This window comes from Ovis canadensis, chromosome 6, assembly GCF_042477335.2.
Source record: "Ovis canadensis isolate MfBH-ARS-UI-01 breed Bighorn chromosome 6, ARS-UI_OviCan_v2, whole genome shotgun sequence".
Lineage (NCBI taxonomy): Eukaryota > Metazoa > Chordata > Mammalia > Artiodactyla > Bovidae > Ovis > Ovis canadensis.
In genome coordinates, this window is record NC_091250.1 from 52465540 (window position 1) to 52479856 (window position 14317).

At 39.9% G+C, this 14317-nt stretch overlaps 1 protein-coding gene across 1 annotated transcript in view; it reads right to left on the minus strand.

Moving 5' to 3' along the window:
- Positions 1-14317, minus strand: part of HERC3 (HECT and RLD domain containing E3 ubiquitin protein ligase 3) — a 136247-nt gene that overhangs the window by 82741 nt on the left and 39189 nt on the right. Inside the window, exons 4-5 of the mRNA XM_069593725.1 lie at positions 5701-5860; positions 436-512 (exon numbers count right to left, since the gene is read on the minus strand). Coding sequence (XP_069449826.1) covers positions 436-512; positions 5701-5860 — 237 coding nt within the window. The remainder of the gene's footprint in view (positions 1-435; positions 513-5700; positions 5861-14317) is intronic.

The window sequence follows — 14317 nt, forward strand, 5'->3', positions numbered from 1 at the left end:
AATCAAGCAGGATGTATTAGTGCTGACTTCCCCACAAATTTATCCTAACAGAATATAGCAGCATATGTTGGCTTATGTTTTCCTAACTTCATCTTCTTCATTTATTTGGGTGCTTTATGGTGGAATAGCCATATGAATTGTAGCTAAAAAAAAACACCAATCCTCTGTTCAAGTACACTGATGAACAGTCTTGCCTCCTGCTGATTTTCCCTGAGAGAGGTGGAATAGCAGTGGTAACCATCTTTTTCATCATCCACACCCTAGAAAAGTATGAGCTACACACAGGCTATCTTAGAACTGTCGCTGTCCAACAGAAATGCATAGACCCTAACTAGTTAGTTAAATGTATCTGGTTACATAACATCACATAAAAATATGAAGAGAAATGGTTCCCAAATTAACACAACACTAGCATAGATTTTAATGTTACATTACCAGCTGCAAGAGCCAAGCAATGCCAGTTGCCACAGGAAACTTGTAATATTGTCTGCTGGTTCAGCTTTTGAATTAACCTAAAACAGAAAACACTTTCCTTTTAAGAAGGGCATTCACAATGATTGGAAATATTCCCAACTAAATAAAATAGTTGTAATAAATAACATGTTTCACAAAACACTTTTTAAAATCAAATATATGATCTTACATGATAAAGTTCTATCAAGTCTTTCATTAACGTCCTGCATCTTTGGTGAAAGTGAAAGTGAAGTCGCTCAGTGGTGTCCGACTCTTTGCGACCCCATGGACTGTAGCCTACCAGGCTCCCCTGTCCATGGGATTTTCTAGGCAATAGTACTGGAGTAGATTGCCATTCCCTTCTCCAGGGGATCTCCCCGACCCAGGGATTGAACCCAGGTCTCCTGCATTGCAGACAGATGCTTTACCGTCTGAGCCACCAGGGAAGTCTTTGGTAGTTACCACTTAAAAGAAAGAAACCCTACTCTGCACTTAAACCCATTACCGCAACCCTGTGTTAATTTCTACCTTGTCATATCCAATTCAGAGACAAAAGGAGTCAGCTGCCAAAGACATACCCTAAGAACATGGCTGATATCTAAATGGCTTTCAGATGAGAGCGATGGCATGATCTAGCAATCTCACTCCCAGGTACATAACCAAATGAACTGAAAGCAGGGTCCCAAAGAGATATTTGTACACCCACATTCATATTTACAAAGGCTATCAGGTGGAAGCAACCCAACTGTCCATCAACCGATGGCCAGAAAAACAAATGTGGTATATACATTTGGAATATGTATACAATGGAATATTCATCACTCTTTAAGAATGGAAATTCTGACACATGCTACAACGTGGATGAAACCTGAAATTATGCCTAGTGAAATAAGCCAGTAGCAAAAAGACAAATAGTCTATGGTTTCATTTATGTGACGTATCTAGACTAGCCAAATTCATACAAATCAAAAGTCTAATGGTGCCTGCCAGGGGCTAGACGAGGAGAAATGAGGAGTTTTCATTTAATGAGTGTCGAGTTCTATTTCTATAAGAAAAACAGTTCTGGAGATTGGTCACACAACAGTGTGAATATATATAACGCTATTAAACTGTACACTTAAAATGGTTAGGATGGTAAGTTCTTTTAATTTTTTATTGATGTGTTTTTGGCTGTGTTGGGTCTTTGTTGCTGCGAGAGCTCTTCGCTGCTTGCAGTGAACAGGGGCTACTCTTCATAGTCTTGCACGAGCTTCTCATTATAGTGGCTTCTCTTATTGCGGAGCATGGGCTCTAGACGCACAGACTTCAGTACTTACAGTGCACGGGCTCAGCAGCTGCAGCTCCTGGGCTCTAAGCACAGGCTCAGCAGGTGTGGCCCATGGGCTTAGCTGCTCCACGGCAGGTAGATTCTTCCATCAGCAGGGGGACTCCTTACCACTGAGCCACCAAGGAAGCCCAAGATGGCAAATTTTATGTTATGTATGAAAGTGAAAGTGAAGTTGCTCAGTCGTGCCCGACTCTTTGCGACCCCGTGGACTGTAGCCCACCAGGCTCCTCCGTCCATGGGATTCTCCAGGCAGGAATACTGGAGTGGGTTGTCATTTCCTTCTCCAGGGGATCTTCCCGACCCAGGGATTGAACCCAAGTCTCCCGCCTTGCAGGCGCTTTAGTCTCTGAGCCACCAGGGAAGCCCAAGATGGTAAATTTTATGTTGTGTGTATTTCGCCACAATTTTTAAAAATTACTAAGGGCAATGCTTTTAAAGCTCTTGATTCCCTAGGATGGTAAAGAGGAAGATCACATGATCACTTTTTAAAACTCAATCCTCTGCTTGCTTATGTGAAAGAGATTGAGAACTGTACCTATTCACAGGGTTGTGGTGAGAATTAAGTGAAAAAAATGTTTGGCACTGCCCAATAGAGTTGGACAGCCTGAGAAATATCTCCTGCTTCCTATTTTAATAATTCATAGGTTGCCATGTTCCTCTTCATGAAGTGTATGCCATGGGAACAAACGACTCAGAGGGGCATTTTACAAGACAGATGTCCAACAGGGAAGTCAGGGGTTATTTAGAGTAACAGGTAATGTTGCTTTAACAGTTTATTTTCTCGGACATAAAAAAAGTTTATAAGATAGAGTTCACATGTACATTTAGTACCAAACAGAACCCAACTATTTTTTATGGAGATAATTGTAAATTCACACGCAGTTGTAAGAAATAATACAGAGATCGCTTGCAGGCTTTATCCAGTCTCCCCCAGTGATAACGTTTTGCAAAACTATAGGAAAAAAAAATCATAACAGGGATAGTGACAAAAATACACACTACCAATCTCACTTCTTTGTCCCCAGTTTGATTTGTCCTTATTTCTGTGTTTGTGGTATTTCTGTCATCTATGCAGGCTCATGCATCCACCACCATATTCAACGTTTCCAACACAAGGATTCCTTGTGTTTACAACCACCCCTCCCCTCCTCCATCACAGACCCTGGCAATCATTATTCTACCCGCCATTTCCAAAATGTTGTCACTCCAAGAATGTTATGTAAATGGAACCATATAGTAGGTAGCCTTTTAGGATTGGGTTCTTTTTCACTCAGAATAATTCCCTGGACATTTGATATATACACAGCAATTTTTTCGCTGCATATATCAATAGCTTGTAAAATTTCACTATTTTTTAAAAATACTTATTTTATTTACGGCTGTGCTGGGTCTTCGTTGCTATGCAGGCTCTTCTCTAGAGAGGGCCAGCAGGGGCTGCTGTCCAGTCGCGGTGTGGAGGCTTCTTACTGTGCTGGCTTCTCCTGCCGCAGGGCACAGGCTCGAGGACACGCATGGGTTCAACAGTGTGACCCCCAGGCTCCAGGGCACAGGCTCAGCAGCAGTAGCACAGGGCTCACTTGCTCTGCAGATGTGGCATCTTCCCAGACCAGGGGTCGAATCCTGTCTCCTGCACTAGCAGGAAGGTTCTTTACCACTGAGCCATCGGGGAAGCCCAGAAACCCACTATTTTTTAAAACTGAAAAAAGTCACCCTGTCTTAGGGACCGATGTTTCAGAACTTTATGCAACAAGAGTCCTTTTACTGGCCAGTTACCACTCAAATTCCCCACACTTCTCCCTTTGTGGGCCACCATTATCCTTATCACAACGTTCACAATCACAGTTTAAAAACAACAAACAAACAAACAGCAGGTCAAAAGAAAGAAGACAGTAAGAAATTGTACCATAAGATGGAGAAAAGGGGATATATATGCACAAGCATACACTGTGTTTTACCTACTCATCTTACTCCATCCTCCCAACAACTTGGTAAAGGTACACAATACTACATAATTTCACTTTTAAGTTAGGAAACTGAGGCTCAGATAAGTTAAAACTATTTGCCCAAAGCAACTCTCCTAATACAAAATAGAGCCAATGCTGGAATCTGAGGCTGTCTGACATCAAAGCTATGTTACTTTCCACAATACTAAAATAGGAATTGATGAATTTATCTTAATTAACTTATTTATCTTAATTAATTTATCTTAATTAGGCATAACTAATAGAAATAATAATGAATTGCTACTCTAACACAGACTACTTCATTTTTTGAAATGAAATGCCACTAATGACTTCAGTATTTGTTCATCAACAAATGAAATTTTTTTGTCACGAGTGTTATAAATCTTTTCCTTAATATTACATGCAATTTCACTAAAATAAGCCATCCCTTTTTCAAAATTTCCACTCACCCTCTTCTCCAAAAATTAAATTAATTTTTGAAAGTAATGAACCCAAGACATTACCTGTTCTAACTCAGGAAATGAATCAAATTACTCTTACCTCCGTGTTTCTCTTTTCCCTAAAACAGCTTTTGATTAAAGAGACAAAAATCTAAGAAGGGCAAAACAGAGGAGGAGGAAGAATGTATTGTGCTTTAAAAGGGACAATACTTGGTCAGGGGAGGAGAGGCCATTTACTAACCAGATCTGTATTGAGCAATGCATGTGCTGGAGCACCCTTAGCAATGGTGATGCTAAAATAAATAATCCAGTTCTCCTGGCATCCAAAATTAGTTAGTAAATTAAAATTGCAATGAATGTGACGAGCACTGCAACAGGAGAACGTTGTACGTTTGAAGTACAAAGGAAGAGCAATTAAATGAAGGAAATAAACCAGTGGCCTCTTTGATCATTAAGAACCCTCAACAAACAGAGACGCCACTCCTAAAATGTCCACTTGGGAGTCACTTCAATACTACAGACATTTTCTTAGTGGTGAAGCATCTGTTAGATACTTAGCCAAATCATCTAAGATTTTGTTGTTGTTGTTTAGTTGCTAAGTGGTGTCTGACTCTTTTGTGACCCCATGGGCTGTAGCCCGCCAGGCTCCTCAGTCCATGGGATTCTCCAAGCAAGGATACTGGAGTGGGTTGCCATTTCCTTTTCCAGGGGAACTTCCTGACCCAGGGATCAAACTTGAGTCTCCTGCACTGGCAGATGGATTCTTTACCACTGAGCCACTGGTGAAACCCTTCATCTAAGATTTAGAATTAAGTAAACACTTAAGGGACTAAAAACCATTGTATTAGTACTTCTGTATTAAAGAACTTATGTATATTTGGTATATTAGCTGTTGATAATGTTCAAGGTAATCTGGCCTATTATTAAAGAATAACAGGTCAGCTTTGTGACTGAACTTTAAAGTGTCTAACTGAATAATTGATTTAGGCTTGCAATTTTAAGTTAAAGGTTAATAAGTACAGCATGTGAAAAGAGGTTTTTTAATTCAAACATTTAATGAGCTCCAAACACTACCAGCAACAGGCTATTGGAATAAATGAAGTATAGTTCCCGAACAACTCACTTTTTTTTAACTGGAGATAAACACTTCTATCAGGCTTCCCTTGTGGCTCAGCTGGTAAAGAATCCGCCTGCAACTTGGGAGACCTGGGTTCGATCCCTGGGTTGGGAAGATCCCCTTGTGAAGGGAAAGGCTACCCACTCCAGTATTCTGGCCTGGAGAATTCCATGGACTGTGTAGTTCATGGGCTCGCAGAGTTGGACACAGCTAAGTGACTTTCACTTTCAAACACTTCTACAATTACAATTCTGGGGACAAGTGTTATAATAGTATAAGGCATGACAGTGACTCAAAGGAAACAACAATTATTAATTAAAGAAGAAAGCAGAACCCAAACCAAGGAGTCTAACAAAGAAACCAGCAGGAAATAACCTTTATAGCCACTGACATTCTCACCTGGGCACTGCCACAGAATCCTCAGTAGTCATGAGTCCCAGCTGACCGTCACTACCTGCACCCCAGGAAAACAGCTGGCCCTGGTCACTGAGGGCCAGACTGTGGGACTCGCCACAGGCCACATGGACAATGTGCTGATCTGCCAAAGCTCCAATTTGCTCTGAAAAAAAGAAAAAAAATCAAAGGAGGAAAATGTAAAACCCAGAAACAGGAATTACACAGAATGAGCATCCGAGGCAGTTGTGTTTTTAAGAGAACCACTACATCTGTACAGAGAATATAAATTTCCTACGTTTCTGAAAGCTGTCGATCCAGACCCCAGTTATGCTAGGCCGTACACAGACCTGGGGCAGCGACCACACTCGGACGCTCTCTCCAGTGTCTGGTGCTTCTCCCTAGAGAGATGCTTTAAACGTTCAGTATTTGGAGGTGTGGGACCAGAGAGGGCTCAGGGTAAATAGGAGTGAGGCTTGTTACTAAAAGCAGTTAGACTGAGGGAGAGTCTGCCTGGGAGCAATGAGCCCTTCCCCATCCACAAAAACACTCTTCTCTCCTCAATTCTATAACACAAGTCTGTCTATATATCTAGCCAGGAGGATTTCTCTGAGAAAACTGGCCCCAAAGAAAAGACCTACAGCTACTGGAAATCCTGGGTCCCCCTAGGAAATGTCCAGCTTCCCACTAGTTAACAAAACTTGCCCGTACACTGTTCCGCTTACATTTTAGTACCTCACTTTTAAAAATAAAAGGCTGGACAAGGACCATCACGTATGTGAAGACAATTTAACATAAAACTTAAACAGCAAAGAGCAAAGAAAACAGAAGGAAGGAAACTCTGAAGAAAATGATCAAGCAAGGAACAGGAAAAAAAAATCTTTAGATCATTAGCAATATAAGACAAGAAGATTCCAACCTTCAGAAAACAAACAAAATTACCTTGGAAAATGAAAACGTAACAGCACCAATTTAAAGGAAAAAGCTTCAGAAGCAGGATGGGGAATAATAATTTTCTAAGAAATAGAACAAGAAGTCAAAGAGCAAAACAGGGGCAAAAAGAAGAAAGAAATGAGACTATTTCAAGAATCTCAACAATGGAAAAATAAGAATCCCCAAAACATAATGGAAAAAAAAAACAAAGTAGAAAGTTTCAAAGACAGGATTGCTCATAACTGAAAGACATGAGTTTCACATTGAAAAGATTGATTTAAAACCTCAGAATAAAGAGAATAAGGACTGAATTTTAAAAAGAAGAAGAACTACTTCAGAACACTACCGCTTGAAATTTCACACCACCAAAAAAGATTCTAAAACAGTTTATATACAATTGAACAGGGATCAGAATGGCATATTTCTCAGAAGCAATAATGAAAGCTAGAAAGACACTAGAGCAATGCCTTCATAATTCTGAAGGAAAATGACTTCTTACAGAGAATTTCATATCTAGCCAACTAAAAGGCCTTCCCTGGTGGCTCAGTGGTAAAGAATCTGCCCGGCAATGCAGGAGACATGGGTTTGATCCCATAGAAAAAGAAACGGGAACCCACTCCAGTATTCTTGTCTAGGAAATCCCATGGATGGAAGAGCCTGATGGGCTGCAGTTAATGGGATTGCAAAAGAATTGGACATGACTTAGCGACTAAACAAGAACAACAGCCAACCAAAAATCTGAGAGGAGAGGGGAAAGAAGAACAATTTTCAGGGATGTAAGGTACTCAAAATATTTTACCTCCCATGTCTATCTCAGTTACATAATATCATGCCTCCAGAACAACAACAAAAGATTTCAGATTCAGGAAAGGGTAAAAACTATTTCCATGACAGCTATATAGCAGTCAATGAAGGAAAATTGGAAGGAATGTCCCCAAAGTGAAAAATGACATACAATCTGATGAGTTTATATTAAATGAGTTTTACAGTTCTGTCAGAGAATAAAGATTACATGCAAATGAAAAAAAAAAAGAAATAATTAACTCCAGGAAACACTAAACACTTTACCAGAAATAAGAACAATCATGGCACACAAAGTCATAATAACCAAATAAATATAATTAATTTACATAGTTAAATCTGTCAATCAATTTAAAAAATCAACTATACGGAAAAAGATGAGCATCTAGGAGTAAGAAAGAGGAAAGGCTGGGCGGAGAATATAAAAGCAGAGTAATCTTCCCCAGTATGAAGCCTCTAGATGATGTCCAATATTGAAAAAAATCAAGAAATAGCATTATAAGCATGTTATTTATAAATATAAAGGCAAACTGCCCCCAAAAAGTTTCAAGAATTGAAAGTGATGGCCTTTGCAAGTGAGACTCAAGAATGGGGATGGAAGAGGTAAGGAGGTGTTATTTGACCTAATTTTTCTTTTTAATTAAGCAGCTGAAAACATGCTCATGTGAGAGAAATCTCCTGAATTATCTCAACTGCTTTCATTCCCATGACCATCTCCTTTACCCTCTACTTGCCATTAGGCCCTAACTCCCAACCCAGCCTTGTGCCCCACACTAAGAACAGTCCTGTATTTACTTTGGGAAAACTAAGAAACTCCTACCAAAGTAGCTCAGGTGCATCAGATTCTTTCTTCCTTCCCCAAATTTCCACATTGCACTATAGTTCTAGGACTTCGGCAGCTTTTACATTCCCTTGTGCCTGAGTGCCAGGCCTGATACCTCAGCCAGAACCAAGACCTGCGCCCCTGACACCTGACCTCCTGCGCCAACCATTAGCCTTTCCTGCCTAGATGTTAATGTACAGCGTTGTCATGGTGGTTGTTCAGTCACCAAGTCACGCCTGACTCTTTGCAACCCCATGGACTACAGCATACCAGCCTTTCCTGTCCTTCACCATCTCCCAGAGATTGCTCAGACTCATGTCCATTGAATTGGTGATGCCATCCAATCATCTCATCCTTTATTGCTCCCTTCTCCTCCTGCCCTCAATCTTTCCCAGCATCAGGGTGGGTCTTTTCCAATGAGTTGGACTTCGCATCAGGGGGCCAAAGTATTGGAGCTTCAGCATCAGTCCCTCAGATGAATATTCAGGATTACATTCCTTTAGGATTGACTGGCTTGATCTCTTTGCTATCCAGGAGACTCTCGAGTCTTCAATTACCTGCCAATCCTGATGAAACTGGAAACTTTACTGATGAAGTAAGCAAGCAAAGTCAAGTCAAGGGACAACAAACTCTTCTTTAAACTTGGAAAGGAGCAACTGTGTCAGCCTTCTTTCTGGTCCAACTCTCACACCCGTACATGATTACTGGGAAAACCATAGCTTTGACTACACGGACCTTTGTTGGCAGTGATGTCTCTTTAATACACTGTCTAGGTCTTGTCATAGCTTTTATTCCAAGAAGCAAGCCCTAGGCAAACCAATTCCTGTCTCATCACACATCAGCCACCAAAACAGACATGGAACCCCTATTTCACCACAACACAACTTGCAGCCCCAAAGGCAGAGGTTCCATTCAATAACACAAAGATTTGTAGAGAATTAAATCCTAGTTGTATCAAGTCCAATTTAGCACCCCACTCCAGTACTCTTGCCTGGAAAATCCCACGGACGGAGGAGCCTGGTAGGCTGCAGTCCATGGGGTCGCGAAGAGTCGGACGTGACTAAGCGACTTCCCTTTCACTTTTCACTTTCATGCATTGGAGAAGGAAACAGCAACCCACTCCAGTGTTCTTGCCTGGAGAATCCCAGGGACGGGGGAGCCTGGTGGGCTGCCGTCTATGGGGTCACCCAGAGTCGGACACAACTGAAGTGACTTAGCAGCCAGAAAACTAAGCTCATCTGATTCATACTAGGAATCTGTTACAGTAACATTTTAATTGCTCTTCTAGAATCTACTCCATGGGTCAACTGGGAATGCTTCGTTCACAGCTCTCATACACCCCTGCCCCAGTTGGGAACATTCAGGCTGCAGTGCACATGTTCACACGTAATCTCTTCTGATTCATTCTGTCAAGACTGTATGCTATATTTTGCAGATCATGACAGAAACTCAACCCACACATTTAGATAATTAAACACACTAAGGAAATATTTGGCATTTTTTGACAATAAAAGTATATTTTATTTCTGATCCTTTCACAAGAAGCAATTTAAGATCTTTAGAAGTCTTCAGCAAGGTTAGCGACTCTGAATGAGCCAAGGTAATAGGGCAGAACAGCTGCAAATGTGGAATGATGCTTAGGGCAAGGCAGCAATTCAACTGCACTCAGTTTTTTTAGGATTACTGCTAGTTGGCTTTTGAGTCCATCATAATTTTTTAATGTGTTTTCAAACTAACAGTAAGTTGGGCAGTGAACCATCACAGAGTGGTAATAAAGAAGGATGTTATGTGCCTGGAGGGTAGATGGATGCTGCTCAAGTGAACTTAATCCTTGCAACAATCCTGTAAGGTTCCACCTCTCTAACAACCCCTGCTGAGAAAAACTGTGTTATCTGGTCAGAGCACACAACTAAATGAGTGGTGGAGCTAGGACTGGATCCCAGGTCTTCCTGACTTCCAAGCCCATTATACCCACGAGTCTGTATCATCTTCCCTCATGGAAAAGAACTAGGTGATTTTAATCAGTAACAGTCACTACTCTTACTGTCTGTTCCAGTGAGAAATGTTATCGAGTAGTTTACAGTTAACAGTATGAGCAGTTTGGGCGAAAGGTATACAGAATATATAAAACTAGTAATCAATATTTGGTACTCAATTTTTTCATAAAACTTAAAGTCAAGTAAGTTAAATGTCAGCAGTTAGCATGACAAAAGGGATTAAACTTTCATCACTTAGATGTCTCCTGAGTTGCCCCAAACTATCTACACTTTCTTTTTAACAGTGGTCAACAAAGACAGAACCACACTGTAGGAAACGCACGCTCCAAGCTGCCATTCTGTGGATTCCAAGTCCTCATATTCACCCCAACTCTGATTTTCATTTCCCACTGAACTCTCACTCTAGTTCACATCTTGCCTTCTGCAGCTATACTCTGTTCTCCCTGGACAGTTTTTCTCCAAAGTACTATCAATCTAGTCTGAGGGGTACAGCAGGCTTTTACTGAAAGTTTGGGATAATGGAAATGAACTCAGCAAACCACTCAAAATAGAATATAACCAAGTTCCCTGCAGATCCCAACAAAGAGAATTTCTTAGTGCCCATCTGTCCTCCTAGGGGCCCCTGGCTCCCTACAACTTGGCAAGATTTGCCCTCATTTTCTTTGCTTCTGTGTCTGAAAGTTCTTATTTCCAAGCCATATTCCAACTACTTTCTAATCTTCATCTAAACATTTTAGGGCGATCTGGGCTATGCTTAGTGGGATCTCAGTGCTAACAAAACTCACTTTCAAGTGACCACTCCCTTCCATAAGAGTGTTATTACCATAGAAGAAATTCTACCTTGTTCCTGAGCCAAAGCACTCAAACTAGAGCCAACTTTTTAAAACCTTTTTATATTGTCATACAGTAAAATGAACCATTTTTAGTGTACAATTCTATGAATTTAAGCACATGTAATCAGTGCCACAATCAAGACACAGAACAGTACCATCACCCAAGAAAGTCCCTTAAAGTGTTATCTCTAAAGGACACAGAGTTTTATCCCTTAGTCATTCTCTCCTCATCCCTAACTCCTGGTGACTACTGATCTACTTTCAATCACTACAGTTTTATATTTTCAATGTAACAGAATCACAGAATTCACATAATAGAATCATATAGTATCTAACCTTTTGAAATTATTTCTTTCACTCAATATGACAACTCTGGGATCCATCCAAGTTGTCATATGGATCAACAGTTTGTTCCTTTTATTAATATTAGTCAGCAGTATTCTACTGCATTATGGATGTACCACAAAAGACTTTTTCCCATTTTAAGCAATTATAGAGATGGAGTTAACATTTGTGCACAGGTTACTGTATGAAAATAAGTTTTCATTTCTCTGGAGTAAATACTCAGGAGTGGATATTTTAACTTTCCTGTACAGTGTTGGGTTATTTTAAAAATCGAATATGATGATCTCTACACTGACTGTTTTGCTTAGACTATTTAGATTTCAATAATTATTGGTATGTTTGATTTTGTGATCTTTTTAAACTTGCCATTCTTCCCTGTTTTTCACCCTTTTACCTCATTTCTCCCTCTATCTGTATTAAACATTTTCCAGTGTTCCATTTTTATTTATTGTGTTTTTATTATATCTCTTGGATTAGTTACTTGTGATTGCTCTAGAGATTACAATGTAAGAATTTGGCTTTCCAAAGTGTAATTAGAATCAATCATTTACCATTTAAAGTGAAACTGAGAAACTTTATCACAATATAGCTCTCTCTTTACCTCTCTTTCCTTTAAGTTACAGCCATCTGAAATATACTCTATATACTGAAATCTCTGTATATACTGAAATCTCTGTAACAATTTGATAATTTTTTATTTCAATCATCAAGACATTTTTAAAGAATTCAAGAATAGTCTATTATGTTTATTGAGATATCTACTATTTCTGTTGCTCTTCCTTCATTCAGCTCAGTTCAGTTGCTCAGTCGTGTTCAACTCTTTGTGACCCCATGGACTGCAGCACGCCAGGCCTCCCTGTCCATCACCAACTCCTGAAGCTTGCTCAAACTCATGTCCATCGAGTCGGTGATGCCATTCAACCGTTTCATCCTGTCACCCCCTTCTACTGCCTTCAATTTTCCCAGCATCAGGGTCTTTTCCGGTGAGTCAGTTCTTCGCATCAGGTAGCCAAAGTACTGGAGCTTCAGCGTATTTATGTCTTTCACCAAATTTGGAAATTTTTCAACCATATTATTTTTACCACTACCTTCTTTCTCTCATCTCCTGCTAGGATTCCAATGACATGAATGTCAGACTTTCTGCTCTTGTCCCAAAAGCCCCTGAAATTCTGTTCATTTTTTTCTCTGCCTTTTCAATCGTTGTTACTCAGTTTGCATAACTTCTACTGATCTTCAACGTCACTGATTCTTTCCTCTGTCATCTTCATTCTGCTACTGAAACCATTCGGTTTTTCATTTTTCTTATGGTACTGGTTCTTCTTTATATCATCTATTTCTTAGCAAACAATTTCATTTGTCCATTTGTTTCCCAACAGTGTCAGCCAACTTCTTGGAAAATCTGTACCATAGCTTCTCTAAATAAGTCTTTGGATAGTCCCAATATCTATGTCATTTCAGCATCTGTTGTTTCTCATGTTTGTGGAGACTTTCCTGGGTTTTCCGATGCTGCGTATGATTATATTATGAACATTCTGAATAGTATAAGATTCTGGGTCTCATTTAAATCTTCTGGAGAATGTTAACAATTTTGCTTTAATTTTCAAAGTCTTTGCATGCTAACTGGGTTTGTGTCCTGCGTGTGCCACACAGTGGCCAGCCTGAAACCTGAGTGGTTGTCTACTTGTTAGGTAAGTTCTTAAAGTCATTTATATGCTAAGCAGGATCAGATTCACACATGTACCTCAGGGATGAGCCCAAGAGTTCATAGATAACTATGTGGAGTTGCTTTCCCACGCTCCTCCTCCTCTGCTATCTCTCAGATACTTTCAGGTTTCCTGAGGCTCTTTTTAGCTCTCCAGCCTACATACTGTCCTTCCACAGCTGGGCTTACCTCGGGCCAAATGGCAAGGGGACCAGAGGGGGAAAATGGTAAACTCATTGCCAATTCAATGGCACTTTAAATTCTGGTCTTCTTTCCCAATCCACCTGCCATTGTTTGCTTTTCAGAGTTCTCAAAAGGCTGCTCCATGCATTCTATCCAGGTTTTACAGCTGCATTCAGTAGGAGCAACAGGAAAGAAGGTGCTTAGTCTGTGAACTGGAACTGGAAACCCAGAGTGTGATGTTTAAAATAATATTTTTTTTCCCTACTATGTGTGTGTGTCCATAAACTGATTTGTTCCCTTGGCTAGGAAAAAAAAAAAAAAAATCAAAGGGACAGCTCTCCCACAAACGCTCCAACTACTACTGTGTTTAACCTGAAAGCTTGATTCCCAGTGGCAGGCAGTCTCTTTGAGCAGTTGACGCTTCCATTTAAATTATCTGAGCATATCAAACACTTATTTGCATAATCTTATGTTTGCCCAAGTTTAAACAATCATTCAACCAAATATTTTCAACTAAAGAATTAGAGAAAAGATTAATTACTATTGTAATTAGAGTCTATTGTAATTAAAGTCTATTGACTTTAGAGCAGTAGGTCTCAGTTCAGGACCAGATGACTTTAATCCTGGGCTTTAATGCTCATATACAAAGCCTGAAAACATTGATACACTATGAAACATGTTTGAGAATAGTTTCTTTTTAAAGCCATAAATCTAAGTTTACCATGTATGCTTTTAGAGGCAATAAGCCAGAATCACTGACTAAGTCAATTAAAACATATGGAGAAAAATAAATAAAACATATGGAGGCCTGCAACAGGCCATGGGAGGGGAGAAGACTTTGTGAGTCTGAGTCATTAGCACTTCACTACTCAGAATAATATCAGCTGCAGTCTGTGACTCAGTGATTTTCAAGAACTCAGAATTGCCAACTACAGCATAATTTAACACTGTAAGACGATTTGAATAGAGAAAGATTATAAATTAGGAAACTACCTGAGAGCTCTGA